This window comes from Peromyscus californicus, unplaced genomic scaffold, assembly GCF_007827085.1.
Source record: "Peromyscus californicus insignis strain IS unplaced genomic scaffold, ASM782708v3 Scaffold_15__1_contigs__length_86483966, whole genome shotgun sequence".
NCBI classification, from domain to species: Eukaryota; Metazoa; Chordata; class Mammalia; order Rodentia; family Cricetidae; genus Peromyscus; species Peromyscus californicus.
Window position 1 is genome coordinate 37,798,258 of NW_026294447.1, and position 23,883 is coordinate 37,822,140.

The following is a 23,883-nucleotide window of genomic DNA, read 5'->3' on the forward strand; positions in this document are numbered from 1 at the left end:
CATTTCTATTTTCTAAATAAGACAACTGATTTTCTTATTTTTAAAGGTATCAACTCTGCCTCCCTGAACTATTTTGAGGATTAGAAAATATGATATGTATTAGTCGTCATTATTGTTTACTATTATTACTGTTATCACCCTGTCAGTGGTAGAGTCGCAAACAACTTGAAGTCTTAGATGGTTGGGGAGTAGGTGGAAAAACTATTAGCTCAGTATACCTTTCAATGAGTCCGTATGTTTGTCTCGGTTAATAGCTGCGAATACTCATTTGTGGGGAGTGAGGCTCCAACCAGTTAAGCTTTGATAGAAGGGGAGGAGACCGGAAGCATCAGGCTGTGTGCAGAGGCTGGCCTCAGTGTGAGATTAGAATTGACTGCTCCGGGGACTAGGAAAGTAAAAGATGAAAAGAGAAGTGTGTGTGCATGCACGCATATGTGCATGTGCATGTGCATGTGCATGTGTGTGCCTGCATGTGCGTGTGCATGTCTATGTGTATGTGTACGTGCATGAGTGTGTGTGCGTGTGCGTGTGTGTGTGCGCGCGTGTGTGTGTGTGAGTGTGTATGCCTGCATGTGCGTGTGCATGTCTGTGTGTATGTGTATGTGCATGCGTGTGCGTGTGCGTGTGCGTGTGTGTGTGTGTGTGTGTGTGTGTGTACCTGCCCTGGGCACCAGGGAGTAAACAAAGGTGTTGGAGCAGACAGGCAGAAGAAGGGGATACTGTCCAGGGAACAGGCTGCACTCACTTCTCTGGCTTGCCTGTCCTCTGCAGGTGCATCTCCGCTCTGCCAGACGTCTCCGTGAGCTCTGCTGTGCCAACCGGGGCACCTTCATCAAGGTGGGCCAGCACCTGGGGGCCCTGGACTACTTGCTGCCGGAGGAGTACACCAGCACGCTGAAGGTGTTGCACAGTCAGGCCCCACAGAGCAGCATGCAAGAAGTCCAGCAGGTCATCCGAGAAGACCTGGGCAAGGAGGTACCTTGTTGTTCTGGAGCAGGGAGGGACCAGACAAAAGTAGGCCTTTACAAAAGGCTCCTTCAGAGTCCCGCTGCCTGGCCCAGGGTACTGAGGATCCATCGCTGATGTGGAATCAAATGTCTCAGCAGCATTCAGTGCTGAACCACGAGCTAGAAGGAGCCTCAATGCCCATCAGTAAAAGATAATAGCTGAAATGTGAGATGTCTGTATTCAGCAGCGTTGGCTGGTGACCTGAGATGGTTCGGATGCTTTGACCTAATACTGTCTGTCAGCTCCTGGGGGTTTACTGCATACTGATGACTGTTGTGTGTTACACTGTCACAGTCCTCACAGCAAGTGTGAAGTGAGAACTATTACCGATTCCATTTTGCAGCTGAGGGATGAAGGCTAGCACACTGTGCTAGGATGCCATCAGCAAACCGTCCAGTTCACTGCATTGGCTTCTCTGGAATGTTTCTGGCAGACACTTACCCAGCCTGCTTGATCTCCAGGGCTGGGATGCTTACTCTCTTAGCTGCCAGCTGCCCAAGGTGCCCCTCCATTCTATTACCAGTAGCCTCTGACTGTCAGAAGGCTTCCTGCTGGGCATGTGCACGGTGCTGCACGCCTTTAATCCTAGCTCTTGGGAAGCACAGGCAGGTCGATCTCTGTGAGTTCAAAACTGGCCTGGTCTACATAGTGAGTTCCAGGACAGCCAGGGCTATGTAGTGAGACCCTGTCTAAAAAAAGAAAAAAGAAAAAAAAAGATTTTCTGAAAGAGGCACTAGAACTCACCTCCTCAAGTCTCACCTTCTCATGTCCATTCTGTACCCTGGAGTGACAGAGAAAGGAAAGGAAGGCCCCTTTGTCTCATCTTCACCCTCAAGATGGTGACCTGCAGGGCATTGTTTTAAATTTTATTTTTATTTTTTTCTAAACTGGGTGTGGTTGCTCGGACCTTCACTGGCTTGTTCTGGACACGGAGAGATTGGAGTGCCCATTGCAGGTGGCTGAGCAGCAGGTCAGGCCCAGCCTTAAGACCCTTGTGCTACAACTTGAGCACCCCTCCGAGACCTCTGCTAAACCCTAATTCCCCTCACCTAGTGCTGTTGTCTAGAGTTTTCTGAGCATGATCTTAAAAGTCCAGTCTTCACCTGTTGCCTGCTCTGACGTTGGTTTGTAACTGTTGATGCCTCCCTGCCGGCTGTCCTTAAGTTAAAATCCTGGTAGTTGGAGAGATGACTCAGTGCTTAAGAGTGCTTGCCCGTCTTCTAGAGGACTCATTTGGTACCCACCACTCACACTGGGCAGCCCGCAGCCATCTCTAACTTCAGCTCCTGGGATCTGATGGCCTCCATGGTACCCGTATCTGTGTGGTACACACACACACACACACACACACACACACACACACACACACACACACCACACCTACCTGCTTTGTCGACTGCCTTGGCATGGGAGGGGCCCGGTGACTAGAGTTTGGGCTTTGGAGCTGCATGCAGTCTGGGACCCAGCACAAGTTATGTGTTCCTGTCACCTCATCTGTAGAATGAGAAAGACCGTAGTGCCCACTATGGTTGGTGTGAAGGTTATAGAAGACACTGGACAGCAAACAGAGGGCACTACTATGCAGGCTGTCATGTCCCGTGCCCCGCTCACCTTCTCGCTGTGTACCCCTGGCCTTCAGTGCCTATGGTCTTGATCCCTGCTCTGCCGGAAATGTCTTTGTTTTCCTTTCTATATTCTCTATCTGCTAAGTGATTCTAGGCTAGTTGTTCATCTTTCTATCCATCCAGCAAATGCTGGGCAGAGCGCTAGGTGCTGTTATCCCATATGAACTGCAGCTGTCCTGGGAAATGGTTGATCTCCCTGGACCATCTGTGTCAGGGCCCGCATAACTTAGCACCCTCCAAGTGTGGCGTAGCTTGTTGGAAATCAGGCCCTTCTATTGCAAGCCAGAATATCTTCAGAGATGAAGACCATGACAGCCCATTTTCCCTGGACCTGTAGCACCAGAGTAGCGAGGTGTGTAGTCACTTCCAGTGTCTGTTTAATGGCAAATGGGCTTTCCTGGGTTATGCAAGGCAAGGCTGAGGATGTGGCAGAGGCTGGATAAAGATCAGTCCCGTTGTTTTTTTACTGATATGTGGAGCTGGTAGTAAGTATCCAGCACCCAGACAAGTGGTTCCTGCATATCAGTGATGGCCTGGCCTGCAGAGAGACTCACGGTCTGACTCTGTGAGGCCCGGGTCAGGCACAGATGCCTCCAAGACGGCCTTGCTCCGAGGAACGATTCCTCCAGAAGGAGGTAGAAGGAATGAAAGCCAGGTTTGACTTAGGGTTGGTTTCAGGGAGAAAGCTGGAGGCTAGGAGGAGCGGGGCTTGGATAGAGGAACCCAGGGCAGCAGCGACAGGGTTGACATGGTGCTGGCCAGCCTGCCTTTGCTTCTTGCTGGGACTGTTGGCCTCTGGCTCCCAACAGTGTGAGATTCACCCGCCTCCCGAGCTAAAAAACGAAGTAACTCACTGTAATAACAGTGCTGAGCATCCTTGCTGGCGTGTGGCAGCTCAGCAGGGGTGGATGTGAGGGAGGGGTGGTAGGAGAAGCATCTGGGTGAAGGCTGGGCCAAGAGCAGGTCAGTGGCTCCTTCCAGACCGGGCCAGGGCAGAGGGTGTCAGAGCTGTCAACAGTCATGGCGGGCTAGCCAGCGGCTGTGGGAGGTTTGGGGTTGGAAGATGTTTCCTGAGTATTCAGTCTCCTCAGGCCTCCTCTAGCTGAGTAGTCCTAAGCCTAGTCACTGTATGTATGGCTACTGTCCCAGTTTGTCCGTGGTCCTTCTGAGAGAGTGAGGCTGTTGTCCAGGTCACAGTTCTGGGTGAGTGGCTGTCCCTCATTGCTGGGGAGTGTAGAAACCTCCGGTACCACAGGTCCCCAGGCAGTCCCCCCACCCCCTGGGGAGGTGGCCTTTGTTCTCTGGTGACACACTTTTTCATCTGTGGGTGGAGGGGAGGGGAAAGGGGCTGTGTGGGAGGCAGGGTAGGTGAGTGTGGGGGTGTGAGGGCGGAGGAAATCACTCACTCGGCAGCCTTCCGCCCCCAGCCCCTCCCACGACACCGCTGAGGAAGAACACGCTCTTTAAGGACAGTGTTGACGGGTTGCATTAATTCCTGCCCCCTCCAGCTGTGGGCCCTCCCATGGCAGCCGGGCTCCACCCCTAAGTTTCCAGGATGTAGTTGGAAGAAGCTAGGTATTCTGTGCATCACCATTTGTCTAGCTCTCCAGTCCTTGGCTGGGTTTTAAGGTCGTCCCAAGTTCAAAGACCGTGTGAGTGTGCCTGCTTCTCAGACTCCAGCAGGGGTAGGCAGGAGCTGAGGGTGCTGGTTTGGTCCTGACGGCTTAGTTCACGTGTTTCTTCAGGACCCTTCCCATCCCCGGAGTCCCTGAGAATCAATTGTGTACTCAAGCCATTTCCTGTTCCCGGGAGTTAGGGCTGTTCTGAGAGGGTATCTCCACTATAGGGATGGTGCAGAAGGTGGAGGCAACAGCATCCCTGGACGCTTAACTCCATGATTACGTTTGGTTCCAGATGAGTCCCAGCCCCTTGACATCAGGTGGTCCTGTAGAGAAAAGGTCACCTAAGGGCTTCATCCTTGCATAGGGACTAGCTTAGAAGAGTTCTGGGGGGCCACTTGGCTAAGTGAAGGGCAGCAGAAAGTAATAAGAGGAGGCCCAAGAGCCGGTCCCTAAAGAGAGGGGCATTTCCTGCTGTCTCAGAAGTGACCTTGGCCTGGACTGAGTCAGCTGTGTTCCCTGACTACCCTTAGGGCCACAGATCCAAATGCAGTACCTGCCTTGGCCAGCAGATGGCACCTGAGTTCACAAGTCAGGGGTGTATGGTGGAGCCCTGAAGTGTGAGATTCAGGCTCTTTTTATTCTTGCGCATGGTCCAAGGAGGCCAGACTGACATCTCTTCACCATGAAGGGGGCAGGTGCAGGCCTAAGTCACGGGGCCGCTGACTGTTTTGTTCTCTAAAAGTCTGTGGTTTAAAGGCTCGGGCCCTGGACTCGTGGCATTCTGCCTCTAGTAGAGAAAGGGCCCACCGGCAGGACCTCAGGCCACCGGGGACTGTAATAGTTACTTTTCTCATTGCTGTGGTAAATGCCTGATAAGAAGCAACACGAGGAGGGAGGTTTTGTTTCTGTTTTTTTGGTTTTTTTTTTTTTTTTTTTTTTTTTTGGCTCTCGGTTGGAGGGCACAGTCCATCATGAAGGTAAAGCATGGTGGCGGGAGTGAGAAGCTGGCACAGTGTGCCTGCAGCCAGGAAGCAGATGCCAATGAGTGCTGCCGGTTAGCTCTGTCTCCTTATTCAGTATGGGACCCCAGCCTGCCACACAGGTGGGTCTTTTAAGGTGGGTCTTCTTACCTCAGTTAACCAATGTAGAGAATTCTTTACAGACACACGGAAGTTAATTCCTGTGATAATTCTAACTACCATCACATTGACCACTAAGATTGACCATCACAGGGACCCTTGAAGGGAATTGTTAGGCCTTTCCTGACTCTCTTTGCTTCCTGATTATGAGGCATACATTCCACCTCCTCCAACCCCCCGTGCCCGCCAGTCTTTGGCCTCATGCATGCCTCCTCTGAACAACAGGAGTCCATCGTTAAGTCTTCTTCACCTGTGAGGTATCCTCTGGGGCCTCCCACCAGTTCTAACAGCCTGTGATTTGGTGGCTCAACACCCTTTCCTTCCTTCTTCCTTTTCTTTTTTCCTTGCTTGTAGAAAGAGCTGGAATATGTGCAAAAGGAAGCTTTTAGACCCTGATGTGGCCGATTATGGTTTGACCTCATTCCAGAGCTCATGGCAGGAGACAGGCTGAGGATCTAGGTAATAAATGCCTAGTCACATGAGAGTCCAAGGTTTTGCAGGAGAGAGCGGGATTCCACTGAAGCAGAGAGACTTTGTGCAAGCCGTGGCATCTGACCCAGGTTTTTCAAAGACGGGTGGTACTAGAGATGTTGCAGATGGGAGGAGGGACTCCCGGATGGTTAACACGGGCTTGGCAAAGGTGTAGGTGTGGAGAGACAAAAGCCAGGAGGTGCCTGAGCATTGTTGACTAGAAGGTAGTGTTTAGGAGCCGAGGCCACGTTTTGAAGGGCCTGCAATGTTCTTTTCAGATGTGAACCTGAGGGAGTGATGGACTTGGCGGGGAGCTGGGCAGAGGAAGGCTGCAGGGACTGACTTGTAGATGGCGGAGATCGGAAGGCACTGGGAGACTGAGCCTCATTGTCTCGGTCATGCAGAGATGTGGTCATCCTTTATAAGTGGGTCCGGGGATAGTGGGACTCAGGAAGTGAGCAGGATTGTCAGCCACCTTTGATTACGGACACACACATGCACATGCGTGTCTGCCCACAAACCCAGGTAAGTCAGGACACATCACATTTCAACAAACGATCCAAGCATGTAAACACAGTATGGACATCCATAATCCTAGCACTCAGAGGCTGAGGGTCATGAGTTTGAAGCCAGGCTGGACTACATAAATGAGACCTTGTTGAAATGAAGGAAAACGAAACAGAGCAATCAAAAGAGAAACGATGGGTGGAGGTTTATTATTGTCATGGAATACAGTTGTGCCAGGTTGGATTTTCACCTCTGAAATTTGATGAGATGCTGAAGAGAATATGGTCACTGGCTAGAGTTTAATCTGGAAACGCCTTTGTTGGGGGAATCATTTGTGTGGTTTATGTCCTCCGAAACATGTTTATGTCGGTCTTTTGCATTTGAACTCCCCTGCCAGGAGTATAGGGATATAGAATTGGCTTGATTTTGTAGCTTCCCATAGTTGCCAGGGATGAGCGCATTATGTCTTCATGAGTGCTCTATGCTGCAGGTACTTAGTGCTCTTGGTGGAATGCATGGCCGGAGTTTCTGTGGAGGTTCAGAAGAGATCTTGGGGTGCCACTGTGTCCCAGGCAGATACACCCAGTTTTGTATGAATCCACAGCGGCATGTGGGGATGATTTAGTTGTCTTGTTTTGCTCTGGTTGAATCGAAAGTTCAGAAGAAGAGTTAAGAAACTTCCTCCCCAAAGGCGTCCGTTGATTATTTAACGTGGAGGTAGTGGCCAGAAAGACAACAACACCGTGGGGTGCAGGGACCAGCCAGAACAAAGGCAGGCAGGAAGGGGAGGTAGGAGAAGGGATAGCCTGGGCAGGGAGCACTCAGGACTGCAGCTGGCTCAGGGAAACCTTGATGAGAATTAGGACAATTGTCCTCTGCAGGCTATCTGCTCTCTGCCGAGGCCGGGAACATTTTCATTCCCATGGTACTCTGGCTTAGCCAGAGAAACTGAGCTGAGATGAATATATGTATTTTTTTTTGTTTTGTTTTATTTTTTCGAGACAGGGTATCTCTGTGTAGCTTTGCGCCTTTTCCTGGAACTCACTTGGTAGCCCAGGCTGGCCTCGAACTCACAGAGATCCGCCGGCCTCTGCCTCCCGAGTGCTGGGATTAAAGGCGTGCGCCACCACTGCCCGGCAAATATATGTATTTTTATATGTATGCATGTATGTAAATATGTAGAAAGATACATTGGCTTTTAAAAATTGGATTCATGTGATTATAGAGGCTATCTAGTCCAAAGCTGGCAGAGTGGCCCTGCCAGAACCTTTTAAGAGCTGACACCTCTGTAGTTCAGGTTCAAATGTGAAGGCCATCTGCTGGCAGAATTCCCTCTCGCTTCAGGGGTATCATCTAATTGCATGAGGCCCACTCACATATGGAGGGCAACCTGTTTTCCTAATCAATTGGATGGGAAGGTCTGTAATCCCAGTACTGTGGAGGTGGAGACAGGAGGATTGAGAGTTGGAGGCCAGCTTGGTCTACACAGTGAGACAGTGTCTCAAAACCCAAGGGCCGGGTTTTGGATTTCCAGTGTCACTCAGTGGAAGAGCATTGCAAGGCCCTGGCTTTAACCTCAGCACTGGACAAAAGAAAAAAAATGGGAAAAACCCATCTAGAGCAACATTTGCTCTAGTATCTGGGCACAGTGGCCCAGCCAGCATAGATAAACCACCTCAGTTCTCCATGTGGCCCTTGAAGGGAGCCGTGTGTTTGTAACCCCCCCCCCCCCCCCCCCCCCCCCCCCCCCCCCCCCCCACCGCCCCGTCCTGCTTTCACAGGCTACTTGATGTTTATATTGAACTGAAGGGCAGGAGCCAAACTCCCGTTGGTTTATTAGTTTTGTGGCTTTGGGCTTCTTATTTTCCCATTTCCTTTTTTGTAGACTCTGCTGAGGGTGGGCTTACTGTGGGTGAGCACAGGTGGACTGTTTGAACACATGCGCCCATCTGACTGTTCCCCATCCTCCTGTGATGTCCATGGATGTACTGAGCCCCTCCCGTGCAGGTCTGTGTCCCCTGGGAGTCCTTGCTCTTAGGAGCCCTCGTTCTCGGTGCTCTGACTCTGGCAGGGGCCTGGTGAGGTCAGCTTGCCTCATTGGCCCGCGGTCATCCATAGGGTCACATTGATGGGTTCAGCTGACCTCTGACCTGCTTTTCCTGGCCTGAATGTCACCTTTGTTTGTCCTCCCGGCACCTGGCTCGTCCCCCCAGATTGTGTCTCAGAGGGCCATCAAGTGAGTGTTCTGGGAACGGAACAGAAGGGGAGGGAGAACCGCCCCCCTCCTCCTGGCTTGTTCTCATCCTGCCTTCCCAGCAGATCTCAATAAAAAAATACATTTATATTAAAAACATAATGAAGAATAAAAAAACATTTTCCCCCAATAATGCTGAACATCAAAAGGAGATTTTTATCAATTATGAGAGAGAGAGAGATTTTGGCCATAAAATGGTAATTTAATGAGTTAGGAGACGGATGGCGGGAAGCATTAATGTCAGCCACAATGGATGGCCTGCCATTAGTCACTGGAGGAGAGGCGAGGCAGTGGCCACGCAGCCTGGCTGGTCCTTTTTTGATGTCCCTCATCTCCTGCCCAATCCTCCTCAGCCTGGTCCTTTCTCTCTGCCTGCTGAATCTCTGCCCCGGTCTCCTTCTGGTGGTTATTATTATTATTATTATTATTATTATTATTATTATTATTATAAGACAGGGTCTCACTTGTAGTCCTGGCTGTTTTGGGTCTCATTATGTAGGCCAGGCAGGCTTTGAACTCACAGAGATCCACCTGCCTCTGCCTCCGAGTGCTGAAATTAGAGGCGTGCGCCACTATGCCCAGCTTATTGGAACTTCTTGATGAGTCATACATACCTGGGGTCAGGTGACACTTGGGGCTGTCCAAGAGAGCTCCACAGTGGGAAGAGCAGGGGTTGCAGAACCTCTCAGCTTGGCAGCCTGTCCTGCCTGGGCTGCCCTAGGGCTCCTGTCTTTCTACTTTGAGATTTATTTATTTTATGTGTATGAATCTTTTGCCTCCACGCATGTATGTACACCTCATGCGTGCCCGGGACCCATGGTGGTCAGCGGCGGGCATCAGATCCCCTGGGACTGTGTTACAGATGGTTGAGAGCCATCATGTAGGTGGTGGGAACTGAACCTGGATTCTCTGTGGGAGACGAGAGTGCTCTTAACTGCTGAACCATCTCCCACACCTGTCCTGTTTCATTTTGTTCTCATCTCCCCCACGTGCTCAGGGGACTTGTTCTCATTCCTTGAACCTCGGTGTCTGACCGCCACCACGACCACCTGCCTGCTAGGTTAGCTGTTATTCCAAGAGCGGTCCCGAGGAGCAGCTTCCTGGGAGACTCCGCTCTGGTTTCCTCCAGTACCCTAGTTAGGATCAGAGGCCCTTTTTGGCACCTGTAGTTGGTCACTTTCCAGTCCTGACTCTCTCATGGTCCCACCTTTGACTTGGTATACAGTAGGTATTAATAAATGTTCAATGGAACTCTAGAATTAGGTTGCTTCTGTTTTCTTGAAGCCTTCACTGACCCCCCTCAGGCAGGTTGGATGGACCCTCTTGTGGATCTGAAGCACATGACGTGGACTCAAATCCGGTGCCTTGGCCTGCAGTCTTGTCGTCTCTGTGCTGGCTTATGATCTCAGCAGGGCATATTGGGGTTTCTTCAGGGCACTGCCCAGGGCTTGCATACAGAAGTGCTTAGCAGTGGCTTGTTAGGTGAATGGAGAGCCTGTTTGACTTGGAATTGGAGTCTTGCTCGAGTTCTGGATGCTATGTGTCATCCTGGGTATGATCTTTCTAGCCTGGGTTTCCTCGTCTGTAGATAGGGGTGATCAAAGATCCTGTGCATTCATAGGCCGTGGTGAGGACTGAAAGATAGAAACAGTCTGGAAATGCTTCATTTCAGGACCTTGGGCTGGGCAGTGATGTTTTAGGTAAGACCTCAGAGGCACAGACAAGAGCAGAGCTAGATCACCAGGATCTTGTCAAATGAAAAAACTTCTACACTGAAAAGAGAACAGTCAGCAGGTTGAAGTGAACCTGCAGAGTGGGAGGAAATATCTGCAGGCTGTCTGTTCAACCAGGGAATAAAATCCACGCTTTATCAGAGAGAAAATGGAAAAACCCTACACCCAGCCTCAATAAAAAAAAAAAAAGACTTATTAAGGAATATGTGTGATGACATATTTCCTCAATCCCAGCACTCAGGAGGCAGAGGCAGGAGGATCTCTATGGGTTCCAGGTCTACAGAGTGAGTTCGAGGCCAACCAGAACCATGTCATGAGACCCTGTTTCAAAAACAACAAAAACAAGTAACAACAAGAAATAGGCAGGTGATCTCAAAAGAAGACACACATATGTGGCTAATAAGTACTTGAGAAAAACACTCAACATTGCTAATCAGTGATGGTGTATGCCCAGCAGAAGGATTTCTGTAAGTTGGAGTCCAGCCTGAGACACATAGTGAGTTCAGGGGTAGCCTGGTGTACATAGCAAAACCCTGCCTCAACCCTCAACCTCTTCACGACCCATCTCCTGAAAATGATATATCTCACACCAGTTAAAATGGCTATAGCAAAATAGATGAGGATATAGAGAACAGGGAATCTTCCACACTTCGTTTCCCTTTTGAGATAGGATCTTGCTGTGTAGCCCTTGCTTACCTGGAACTAGCTGTGTAGACTGGATTTTCCAGTTTTTCCAAGTTCTGGGATCATTGGTGTGTACCACCACTCCCTGCCTCTCCTGCACTTTCTGATCTACTGTGGGAGGCAATGTGGGGTTCCTCAAGAAGCTCAGGTGAGACTACCATATGATTCGGTAGTCCCATTACTGGGTCCATCTTTAAAGAAACCAGGATGCAAAGAGACATCTGTATTGCCATGCAGTATTCATGATAGCCAAGGTCTGGTACCCATCTAAGTGCTCAAAAGAAAATGTGGTGCATATACACGAGAGAAGATTATCCAGCAACAAAAAGGAATGAAATTTTGTCATTTGTAGCAACATAGCATTGTGAGATCATTGCGTTAAGTGAAATAAGCAAAGCGCTGAAGGGAAATACGGCCGTGTTTTCTTTCATAGGTGGAAGCTGAAGAAGTTCATCACCTAAAAGTAGCCAGTAGAGTAGTCACTAGGGGTTGAGAAGGGTGTGAGAGGTAGAGCTATGGAGAGGTTGGCTGGTGGGTATGGAGCTGCAGTTGGATAGGAGGAAACGCTGTAGTGTTCTCTAGGAGGGTGGCTGCATCTCATAGCATTATACTGTGTATTTCCGAACAGAAGAGAGCATTTCAGATGCTCTCATCCTACAGAAGTGAGGACCGAGCCAGGTGATGGACATGCTGATTGCTCTGATTTGATCATCACCTGTTGTATGTGTGTATCGAGATGTCATTTCCGTACCCTCGTAAGTATGCACAATTAGTACGTGTCAATTAAAAAACCAGACACAACCATCTGAAGCACAGGGCCTGCCGTAGAGTAAATGCCAGGAACTGTCAGCTGTGCTTCTGATGTACTGAGCCCTCACAGCGTATGCAGGAACCTCCCGGTTCCTGGGTGTTCCTGGACTTTGACAAACAGCTCTTTTCTTTCCCCCTGGCTATGCATAAGCGAGTGCATTAGGCAGAAGTAACCCATGAGAACCCTGGCTGATGGGTCATAAGGATTTAGAAACCTTCTGCTTCAATATCCTAACTGAGGAAACTTGTGTGGTGTGGCGCATCTGGGTGGTAGAATGGGGAGTTGAACCCATGTTTGTGTTCAGCTTGTTTTCTCCTTTTTATTCTGCTCAAGACCTCATCCCTTGTAAAGGTGCTGCCCAGTTAGGATGAATCGTCTTACTACGGCTAACTCAATCTAAAATCTCCCCCACCTATGTCCAGATCTGTCCCCTAAGTGAGTCTAGATTCTGTCAAGGTGACATCCTCACCTCTATACTTCCTAGGGAAAGAATCAGAGGCCCTGAGACATTAGTAGGGGGTTGTAGCCATAAGTGAAATCAAATGGGAGATAATAGATTGATCTATCAATAGATAGGATTTTGTGTGTGTGTGTGTGTGTGTGTGTGTGTGTGTGTGTGTGTGTGTGTGTTCTCGATCAGGCACATGTGCATTCAAAGCCTGGCACTGATCGGAAGATGTTTTAGGCAAAGTGTCAACAGTGAAGGACTGATAGAGGGGACCTGCGCAGTGTCATATGGGGAAGGTCTGGAGTAGGGCAGCATTGATGTTCCTTCCTCCTGCCAGCCCCTAGATCTCAGAGTGTGAGTGTCACCAGCTGGACAGGGGTGGAGGACAGATGTTGTGATCATTGCTCTGGAAGGAGCTGAAAGCTGTCTTTGAACCCCCAGAGCTGTCAGAGGGCCTGCAGCATCCTCATCTCCTCCCAGAACAGAGCCCATGGCCTCCCTTGCTCGACAGCAAGAGGGAGAATGATCCTGCGGGCTGCTGGGGGCCAGGTCAGTGCCGGTGACTGTCTTCTTGTCTCCTCATGAACCAGAAGTGGGGTTTAGGCTCTGCCAGTCTGCCGGTGAGCATAGCTGCCAGCATGGACTATGTGCTTGCTGCATAGTGGGTGTTCGTCTCAGTTTTTGGGCTCTCCTGGAAGTGGACTCCAAGACAAGCCTTCCAAAGAATTTTGTAGGGAGCTCAGGGGTTGCCATGTGGGAAGTGGTCATGTGGCTGTGGGAAGAGGAGGCCACTGATGACCCTATGCTCTTAAACCAGCTACCATGGTGGGCAGAGGGGACTTAGTCTTGTGGAGTAATTGGGAGGTGGTGCCACACACCCAGGGCAAGGGGAACGGAGAGTTTTTAATGCTCCAACCTCTTAACCTCCTTACACATGGCTGCCCCTGGGGCTGTTAGTTCCCGAGACTATAGTCAAGATGCTCATATAAAAGGGGCAACTGGGAAGAGGCAAGATTCAGGGAGCAGGTGGGGCTGGTTACTTCATTCTTATGTGTGGGGAAACCCATTTTTGCTGAGGGGTAAACAGTTCAGAGAGGTCAAGTCGTGAGGCTGAGGAGAGTCTTGGCTCCTAACTCCAACATTCTCTGGCCTGTGCTTTTCATGGTGGTTCCTGTCCCGGCAGGGTAATGCTTTCCTGTGATTCCTAAGAATGTGGGCAGGCAGATGAGGGACTGTAGCTGCTGCTGCTGCTGCTCCTACTCCTTACTGAGTGCTTCCTCTGTCTGAAATGGACACTGGATGTTTTGCGCATGTGGTCTCATTTAGTCCCAGAGCAGCTTGGCAAGGGGTGTTTGGGGCTCCTTACCCCAGTGTTCCTAGATGTGGAAAGTGAGACTTAGAGACACTGGATGACTGAGTGTCACACAGCAGTGAGTGAGCCAGGGACTGGGCAGATGAGCTTGGTTGACGTATGACTCCAGAGACACACCCACTTTAGTTAGGCTGCCCCTAACAGAAGATGGGCCCAGTTCCAGACCACACTGACAGGTCAGTGAGGCTGGGCTGAGCCAGCACCCGGTCTGGTGAAACTGTCTGGTGACACTCACCCAGGAGGAAGTGAGGCTGTTCTTGCTCTGGTCTCTCCTGGGTCTGCTGTCTTGCTTTCAATGCCAGGCTGCCCTTGACCTGTCACCTCAAGAGGCAGTCAGCTGATGGCTGAGTGGAGGCCTCTGGAAGTTCAGGGGCAGACGGTCAGGCTCTTGTGTGAGCCTCTGTCCCGTGCTGGCAAGCTGTGGTTAGAAGAGTGCCCCCGTCATTGTAAATCCCAACCGCTTTCTACCTGATGTTACCCTTGGGCAGCAGAGGGAGGTGTGCTCTGCATGTCTAGCTGATTTATGTTCACACTGAAACAATAATGTTTAATCTGGAAAGGGCTAATCAATTTTTTATGCTGATTATGAATCAGCCAGGTGGCCCTGCTGCTTCATTCAGGCAGCTTCAGGAATGAGCCCATTTCCTGGCTTGGGCCTCTGCGGGGCTATATGCTGGGGAGGCCCTTCAAGGAGAGCCCCTTCTTAGAGCCTGTACCCTTTGGGAAGAGGATGAATGTGTGTGTATGTGTGTGTGTGTGTGTGTGTGTGTGTGTGTGTGTGTGTGCGCGCCTGTGTATGTGAATGCATGTGCAGGTACATGCATACATATGCATTCACATATATGTGTGTACATGTATTTGTGCATGTGTGTTTGTGTGCATGCTTGAATGCATGCGCCATATGCATGTATGTGTGGGTGTGTGTCTATGTCTAAATGTGTGTATATGCACATATATTGCACATGCACAGATGTTTCTGTGTTGCATGTGTGAATGTGTATACACGTCTGTATATACACATGTAGATATCTGTATGTATATATGTGCATTGTATCTGCATGTTTGTGTGTGTGTGTGTGTGTGTGTGTGTGTGTGTGTGTGTGTGTGTGTGTGTGTTTACATTTCTAATCAGGGAGGTAGCCTGATGCCTGGTGGAGAGCCCATTTCATGGATGTTTGTATGAGTGCACTCATGTGGGTACATATCTCACCAGAGAGGTAGCCTGACTCTAGATGGAGAACCAGACTTGGGTATACATGTGTGTTTGCACAGGTGCATACACTCATGTGTCAGCTTATGTGGTGTGCACACATGTTTAATTAAGAGTGTGGACTCAATCTAGAGAGCCAGGCTTGGGTATACATGCTTGTTGACCATGTGCACATACATGTTGTTGTGTGTAGGCTGGCTGCTATGAACCTTGGACATAGTTTGGGAATTGTAAATTAGAAGGAAAGGGTTACAACATCATGGAATTAGAAAGGTCAGTGAATCTTCTAACACTCTGTTTTTGTAATTTAGGAATCAAGACCAAAAATCGTAAAGTGGCTTTTTGATGTCACCAGCTTGATGGCAACGTGGGTCTAGCTTTCACCCCTGTATCCTCCAGTGGCTGCACATGCTTTCATGGTCATGGTCATGGTCATGGTCACGGTCATGGTGAGAGCCAGAGCAGGGGACTTTATGATCGATTGGCTGAGGTTGGCTAGTCCCTTTGCAACCATCCTGACATCTCTGAGAGCTGATACTTCAGGGCACAAGACAAGGAGATGACATGCCACGGTATAAGGTCAGTGTAGAATGAGAGAGAGTTCTCCGAGCCTCTGCTTCAGTGCTCCTGGATCCCACAGAAGCATGCGGAGACGGGTGAGCTAGAGTTTTTTGGAGGAGAGAGTAAGCAGGACTGTAGTTGCTTTTTCACTCTTTGTTCTTTGCTCTTTTGGGGGCCCGCCATCCAGCTCCCAAATAAGTCACACACGGAGGCTTAGTCTTGCTTTTGAATGCCCAGCCTTAGCTTGCCTTGTTTCTAGCCAGCTTTTCTTAAATTATCCCATCTCCCTTTTGCCTCTGGGCTTTTACCTTTCTCTGTTTCTGTATATCTTTCTTTACTTCTTACTCCATGGCCTGCTGTGTAGCTGAGTGGATGGCCCCTTCTTTTCTGGCTCCTTGATCCCTCCTCTCTCTGCCTGCCAGCCCCGCCTATTCTTCCTCCTGCCTCGCTATTGGCCGTTCATCTCTTTATTAGACCATCAGGTGTTTTACACAGGCACAGTAACACAGCTTCACAGTTACACGAATGCAACAGAAAAGAATGCAACACATCTTTGCATCATTAAACAAATGTTCCACAGCATAAACAAATGTAACACATCTTAAAATAATATTCCACAACACAGGACATGGCATAGAGAGAATGAGCAAGAAGGCTTTTGGGTACTTCTACACAGGTGGAGTGTCCTGAGCTGGTTGCCAATTTAGGCAGGACGGGGTGTCACGCTGTAGTGTTGCAGAATATTCCTTTACAAGGTGATTGGTTTAATAAAGATCTGAATGGCCAATAGCTAGGCAGGAAGAGGTTAGGTGGGATTTCAGGCAGAGGAGATGAATCTAGGCACATGAGAGATGCCAGAGGATCTGGAGAGGAAACAGGAGGTGCAAGATGGAAGAGAGGTAAAAAGCTACAAGGCAAAATGTAGATTAATATAAATGGGTTAATTTAAGTTATAAGAGCTAGTGGGACAAGCCTAAGCTATCGGCCAAGCTTTCATCATTAATAATAAGTCTCCATGTCGATTTTTTTTTTTTGTGAGCTGGCGGTCCAAAGAAAAGTCCCTCTACACTGGAAGGGTCACCCCAGGGAGGTATGTGAATCTTGAGTGAAAGTAGAGAAGACAGTGTCTCTAAGTCTGCATAGCTCAAGTGTCCAAGCCTAGGACACTGGCTGCGGTTTGTGGTCTCTTACGTGTTGTCTGCTTATGTGCTCCCTGACTCCTCAACTGGCCATGGAACTTCTGTTGTGTGGCCCTGAGTTCTACAGTTGAACAAGCTTCCGTGAGCTTTGGTTATGAGACTCTCACCAATAAAACTCCAGTGACACTTGCCTAAGTGTCACAGTGTTCTGGATAATAAGTTCAGGAGGTGAAGCTGGCCTGTCAGAGCAAGTGGTTTAGAAGTTGTGATCCAAGGGTAGTTAAGGGACAGAAGGATGTGATGTACGACTGGAAATTGTATTACGTCTCAGGGCATAAACAATCTGGTCAGGGACAAGAAGGAGGGTGACTGTAGGCAGCGGCTGGGAGTAGTGAGCTGGGTGTGTTAAGGAGGTCTGAGACTGGCAACCATTCATTGGCCCTGTGAGGAGCACAGCATGGTCTAATGTGTGGTGGCTGGTCTATGGAACTATCTGGAAGATCAGTCAAGTGTCTTTATGGTCATCCAGGCGATGTTGGTTGGACCAAGGTCAGGGAGCTGGAGAGGATGGGTTGGCACACTTGGAGGCTGAATTAAATGGGGGGGGGGTAGGCATTGCAGCAGAGGAAGGCACCAGGATCCCCCCTCAGGGTTCTGACATGGACAGTGGGAACCTCAGTACTGAGTCCAGTGCCGAAAGGGACAATAGAAGAGGGTGTTAGCCAGCCATCCGAGGAGGCGTCTCCTATAGCTCTGGTATTTACAATTGCTTCCTATCGGCAGAATGGAAACCGGTAGTGAGGGTCAGAGTGGCCCTGGGTTCATGTGGGAGTGAGTGGTTGAGGCGGAACCTGAGGAGATGGCTCAGTCAGTGTAGTGCTCGCCTTGAGAGCATGAAGGTCTGAGTTTAACACCCAGAACCCAGGTAAAGAGTTAGGTGTGGTGCTCATGTGATCCAGCACTAGGGAGGCAGAGACAGGCGGATCACCGGAGCTTCCTGGCCAGCCAGCCAGTCTAGTCTGTTTGGCAAGTGTCAGACCATTGAGAGACCCTGTCTCAAAAAAGGTAGACAGTGCCTGAGGAGTGACATCCAAGGCTGTCCGCTGGGCTGTGCACACACGTATACATACATGCATATCCACATGCATGGCCATGCATACACACTAAGGCTGAACAGACTGAGGTGTGTCTGGATTTCTATTTAAGTTGACATAACACATTAGCATGCTGGTTCCGTGAGAGCTTTGGGGTGTTGCCCTGTGGTCAGGTGTGTGGAAGGAGAGGCTTATGGCAACAGCTGGGGAGCCTGCCTGTCAGGGCTGCAGCCATGACAGGGTTTGGGGGGCTGGGTAGCTCTTCCTGGGGGCCTGAGGTTGGTGACTATCCGAGAAGCTGCAGAGAAAGTGGGGTTCCTGCCAATAGGGGGGAAATGCCGCTGAAGCCCCATGGACTTGGCCTTGGCCCAGGGATTAGGAAGGGGCAACCTGAGGAGACAGCTGGGAATGGAAGACCCTTCGCCCTGGGAGGGGAAGTGGGCTGGTCCTCCGTGTCATCATCACCTGGTATGGGAGTCACAAAGCTCTGGCGTCCCCTCTTGGTCTAGATCGTGGGATTCATGTTTGGCTGATGTTGCCCTGGTGTTGTCCCCAGCTTCTCGGCACACTTTTGTCTGGGGGGAAATGTGACAAAAGGCTAAAAACTGCTTTATACTTTGACGCTCGTATTGTGTGTCAGGGGTCAGCAGACACTGTAAATGGCCTGCAAAGGTTCCTACTGCTCAGTGACGAATCTCTACACATTTAGTGGCTTCAGTCAAAGCCAGCTTATTGTATTCCTGTTTTGCAGGGTAGGAATCCTAAAATTAAGAGATTGCCCGAGGCACATTCCTTCTGGAGACCCCAGAAGAAACTTCCTTTGCCTTCTGTAGCTTCTAGAAGCTGGCTGAGTACCTTGGTCTAATCCCTGTCTCAGCCTGTCACCTCTGTTCCTCTCTTTAATTTTGACCCTTTTGCCCTCCCATCCTCTTCTCCTTTTTCCTTCCTCCTTTTGTCTATTCTTTCCTTTTTTTCTTCAGTACTGGGGATTGACTAGGGCCTCATTCATGTTGGGTGAGCCTCTACCACTGGGTATAGTCTCATTTTCTCTTCCCCCTCATATATATATATGTGTGTGTGTGTGTGTGTGTGTGTGTGTGTGTGTGTGTGTGTGTTATAAATCACATTGTTTGTGTGTGTATACACGTGTGGAGGTCAGAGGACAACTTATGGGAATTGGTTCTCTCCTTTCCCAACATATAGGACCTGGGGATTGAAAATTAAGTCATCAAACTTAGTAGCAAGCACCTTCAATGGCTGAGCCGTTGTGACACTGAGTCCTGGCTGCTCACCTCACTTCAGGATCTTTATCTTCATCAAACCTACAGAGTTTCTTATGCCATGTAAGATCCCCTTTACAGCTTTTGGGATGGGAACATAGACCATTTTTCTGCTTACCCTGGGGCCAGGAAGTCTGTATTTTGACTTTGACAGGTCATATTCTCTTTGTCACAGTGGCTCAACTCGGCCTGGTATGAGGGGAGCTGTGCAGATGGGCATGTCATTGGCAGGTTGGCAGGGAGGTCACCCGCCCTACAGCTAGTTTGTATGTGTGTGTGCGTGTGTACTTTTCTGTGTGTGTGGTGCATGTGTGGGTGTGCGCATATGTGCTTTTCTGTGTGTGGTACGCGCGCGCGCGCGCGCGCACGCGCGCGTGTGTGTGTGTGTGTGTGTGTGTGTGTGTGTGTACATGTGTGTTTTTCTGTGTGTGTGGTGCATGTGTGTGTGTGTGTGTGTGTACATGTGTGTTTTTCTGTGTGTGTGGTGCATGTGTGTGTGTGTGTGTGTACATGTGTGTTTTTCTGTGTGTGTGGTGCACATATGTGTGTGCATGTGTGCTTGTATGTGGAGACCAAAGGTCAGCATTAGGTGTGCCTTCATCTATTGCCTTTTTCCCACCTTTTTCCCCCCCTCCTTTTAAAGACAGGGTTTCTTTGTGTAGCCTTGGCTGGCCTGGAACTCACTCTGTAGACCAGGCTGGCCTCAAACTCATAGATCCGCTCACCTCTGCCTCCCGAGTGCTGGGATCAAAGGCGTGCGCCACCACAATGTCTAGCTCCCACCTTCTCTTTTGGAGACAGGATCTCTCACAGAGCAGCTGGCTGTTTTGGTTAGATTGACCGGCTGTCCAACCGCCTCCACATCTGCAGCACTGGGATTACAGACACATGCTGTTGAGCCCAGCTTTTTCGTAGGTGCTAGGGATCCAAACTCAGGTATTTCGTTTGTTCAGAAAACACCGTGTCTACTGGGCCATCTTGCCAGCCGCATAGCTGTAGCATGCTTTCTTTCCTCGTGGTCTCGGTAACTCTGCTGCAGCCGAGTTCCCCTTCCTTCTACATTCCTGGGCTCCGCAACATCTTCACATGGAAAATGAGTCCAGAAAACTTCTTGCTGCATATGTGTTCTGAATTCCTTACTCTGGGCTTTGAGGCGTGGGGACATAGCTTAGGCCTGCTGCCATCTCCCAAAGCCCAGGAAGCCTGTCCCAACAGCAAATGCAGCGCCATACGTGAAGGACGCCATGCTTCCCATTCTCTCCCCTCTCCGTTTTGAGCCTTGGGACATCTGAATGTGGTTGGAGAAGGCCTGTGGGGTTTGTGAAGCTGAGCCTGTTAGGTTTCAGGCTTGCTTTCTAGTGATGAGGAGTTGCGGAAGAAGACTACTTCTGTGGTGAGGGGCCGGGGAGCCCAAGGTGGTCTGGATTCTGTATTGGGAGCTGCTCGCCTTCGGAACCTCGGCTCTCTTGCTGCTGTGTGCCGTTGCTCAGTTCACAGTTCTCTCTCCCCGTTAGCGACTTAGCTCACTCCTCCATCGTCAGGTCGCAGTCTAGTTACTTTCTAGAGAAACCCTCTAGCCATGCTCAGTTCCTTGAACACTAGCTCTGTGCTCCTCTCCCTTCACGGTGCTCATAAGGACCAACCATTGCATGCGTCATTTGTGCTGAGTTGACAAAGTCCTGACTGCCTCCACTTCCCTTTACGTTCTGCTAGTGGCTTCGGAAGCCACTTATGCCCCAGTGACAACCACAGTGCCCCGCACACGTTAATCACCTAGGATTTTTTGTTGTTGTTGTATGTGTAAAAGAATCGTGACTCTTGGTGAATATTTTGTCCTCTGTAAAATGGGGTTGGTAATAGCTCCCTTCTAGAGGGAGAGGAGGATTAGGTAAGAGTGCTTGGAGGACATCAAACATTATGCAAATATAACGTGTTACCCATGGTTGATTTGAACATCTCGTTCTTGAGAAGCTAAGTTACTCTGATGTTCCCTCGGGCATACCTAGGTTCAGAATCGAGGAAGTAGAAAGGCCTTATGTGTGCCAGCTGGCACTGGAAGCCAGAAAGTTCCAGACTTCTGGTCCTGTGTGTTGGAACCACATCTCGGCTCTGTGATGGAACGAGAGCATGTCGCCTGCCCAGGTGCACAGCAGTCTCAAGAATGGCTCATTGCCTATGCTCTGCTCCCCCCCGGCGGGCCAGCTGCTCAGGTTGTACCCTGGCTGGGGGGCGGGGCACGATTTCATAATCTTCTTTATCCAGGATCTCTGGTCTCTTGTCCCAGAGACCTCTGTCACAGGCAGAGGCCTATTCACGGCACCCTCCAAGGCTGTAGGAGTTATTAAGATGGGGAAGTTGAAGGATTAGATTGATGACAGGCAGTGGTGGATTATGAAGAATAATTTATCAAATGTCAGTGCCTGCAGCCTACAATTTACAGAAGGTTTGCTTAAGCTGAGGAGATCTGATTGGACCGCCCCTCCCCCACCACTAATGAATGACAGCTTTAATGGGATGGCTTCCCAGGCTGGCCAGCCACACTGGGTGTTTATCTGCTTTTTATTAATCATTATTACCATAACAATTCTCTCAAGTTCCTCCAGCCACAGCTCTCAAGTTACTCAGTGCCAAGGAGGCTCCCTTGGCTACCTGGAAGGAACTGTGGTCACCTTTGGGAGGTGTTTCAGCTGCCTTAGTCAGTGGGAAGGTCCCAAGTTCTTTTTCCATCATGGGTTACCGGGAAACTCGTCCCAGCTTTAGACATTCTCTAGAAAGTACTTAACCGACTGAGCATGGTTCCGTGTCAGGCAGATACAATGGGATACAGTGCTGTGAAAAATCCAGCAGTCTCTAGTTCAAGGAGGGTGAGGGAAACTGAGGAAATACAGGAGGAGGTGAATGTGCAGCCACGGCACTGTTCTCAAGGAGGGCACATGAGCTCTAAGGATGTATGCAGGGGGGCTCTCTGAGTAGGTGATAGTGAGGGAAGGGGAGCCTTCCAGGTAGAGGCAATAACATGAGCACAGACCTGTGGGGCTGGGGAGGAGTGATCTGGGCTCTAAGAAAGCTTTCTGGGTGGGACAGAGGGAGGAGGTTGAAAAAGAGAAGCAGATAGGCCCAGCCCTGATAGGTCTGCCAGGGATGTGGACCGTAGGTACCTGGGGAGGTGATTTCAGCAGAGAGAAGTGACACAATCCAGCTGTGTGTGTGTGTGTGTGTGATGGAGTGCAGACTGCAGGAGACAGGAATCTAACTAGAGGAGGTCAGTGTAGTCTCTGGGTAAATGAGGACAGTGGCTTGTCTCATGGAAGAGCAGGTGGAGACCAGCGTGCCATTGGTTGTTTTATTCTCTTTCCTCTTTGGGGGGCCCTACCACCCAGCTCCCAAATCATGACACAGAGGATTATTTTATCTTATAAATGCCCGGCCTTAGCTTGGCTTATTTCTATCTAGCTTTTCTTTCTTTTTTTTTTTTTTTTTTTTTTGGTTTTTCGAGACAGGGTTTCTCTGTGTAGCTTTGCGCCTTTCCTGGAATTTGCTTTGGAGACCAGGCTGGCCTCGAACTCACAGAGATCCGCCTGCCTCTGCCTCCCGAGTGTTGGGATTAAAGGTGTGTGCCACCACCGCCTGGCTTCTATCCAGCTTTTCTTAACTTAAATGATCCCCTCTGTCTTTTGCCTCTGGGCTTTTACCTTTCTCTATTTCTGTGTATCTTTTCTTTCCTTCTTATTCTGTGGCTTGCTGTGTAGCCAGGTGGCTGGCCCATGGTGTTCTCCTCCTTTTCTTGCTCCTCCCTCTTTTTCTCCTTCTGTTTATTCTCTCTGCCTGGCAGCCCCACTTATTCCTCTCTTGCCTTGCTATTGGCTGTTCAGCTCTTTATTAGACCATCAGGTGTTTTAGACAGGCAAAGTAACACAGCTTCATAGAGTTAAACAAATGCAGCATAAAAGAATGCAGCACATCTTCGCATCATTAAACAAATATTCCACAGCATAAACAAATGTGACACATCCTAAAATAATATTCCACCTCACCAGCGTCTCTGATGGTCTCGTGTTCTGCATTATACCACTGTGCTCTCATGGCTGGAGCCATAGTGCAAGCATTTCCTCTCTACTCCTTCTGCAGTTGTTGAGGGTCTAGGGTTTTCTGTACCCTCTATGTGTATGACGTCATGTGTCAGCCCTACAAAATTGTTTTTACAGTGTTTTATAGATGAAGAAGGTAGGCAGAGGATATGTGACCTGTTTGAGCTGGTACATCATAGAATTAAGATTTGAACCTGGTATTTGCTGGGGATGTCTTTCTGTATGCTGTGAATGTGTGTTACTCTGATTTCATTGATAAATAAAATGCTGATTGGCCAGTAGCCAGACAGGAAGTATAGTATAGGTAGGATAAACAGAGAGGAGAATTCTGGGAACAGGAAGGCTGAGTCAGGAGACGCTTTGAGCTGCCACCATGAGAAGCAAGATATAAAGATATGGGTAAGCCACGAGCCACATGGCAAGGTATAGATTTATAGAAATGGGTTAATTTAAGATGTAAGATGTAGCTAGCAAGAAGCCTGAGCCATTAGGGCATACAGTTTTAATTAATATAAGCCTCTGTGTGTTTATTTGGGTCTGAGCGGCTGTGGGCCCGGGTGGGACTGGAGAAAACTCCAGCTAAGGTATTCATCAGCACTTGTACTGGAGTCTCCAGAGTGCACTGTCCCTCAGGGATTGTCTTGACCAGCCACTGAACGTGTCTCAGAGGCACGCTCACAGCCACCACACATTGTTCCTGCCCCTGGGTTCTTGGTGTTTGCCACCACTCTACAGGAAGAAAGAAGCTTGGAGATGTAGCTCAGCTGATAGAGTGCTTACCTAGCATACAGGAACCCCAGCTTTGGTCCTCTGCATCACATAAACAGCTTGATGGTA

General features: G+C 49.5%; 1 protein-coding gene across 7 annotated transcripts in view; it reads left to right on the plus strand.

Moving 5' to 3' along the window:
- Adck1 (aarF domain containing kinase 1) overlaps positions 1-23,883 on the plus strand; it is a 100,194-nt gene that overhangs the window by 37,162 nt on the left and 39,149 nt on the right. For 5 of the 7 annotated variants that reach the window (XM_052738636.1, XM_052738638.1, XM_052738637.1 and 2 more), the window contains one exon: positions 772-975. The exons of 1 other annotated variant lie outside the window; for it this stretch is intronic. In XM_052738636.1, the coding sequence (XP_052594596.1) occupies positions 772-975 (204 nt within the window). Of the gene's footprint in view, positions 1-771; positions 976-18,905; positions 19,022-23,883 lie in introns of those variants that run through there. One more of the 7 variants, XM_052738644.1, reaches the window with a different exon arrangement.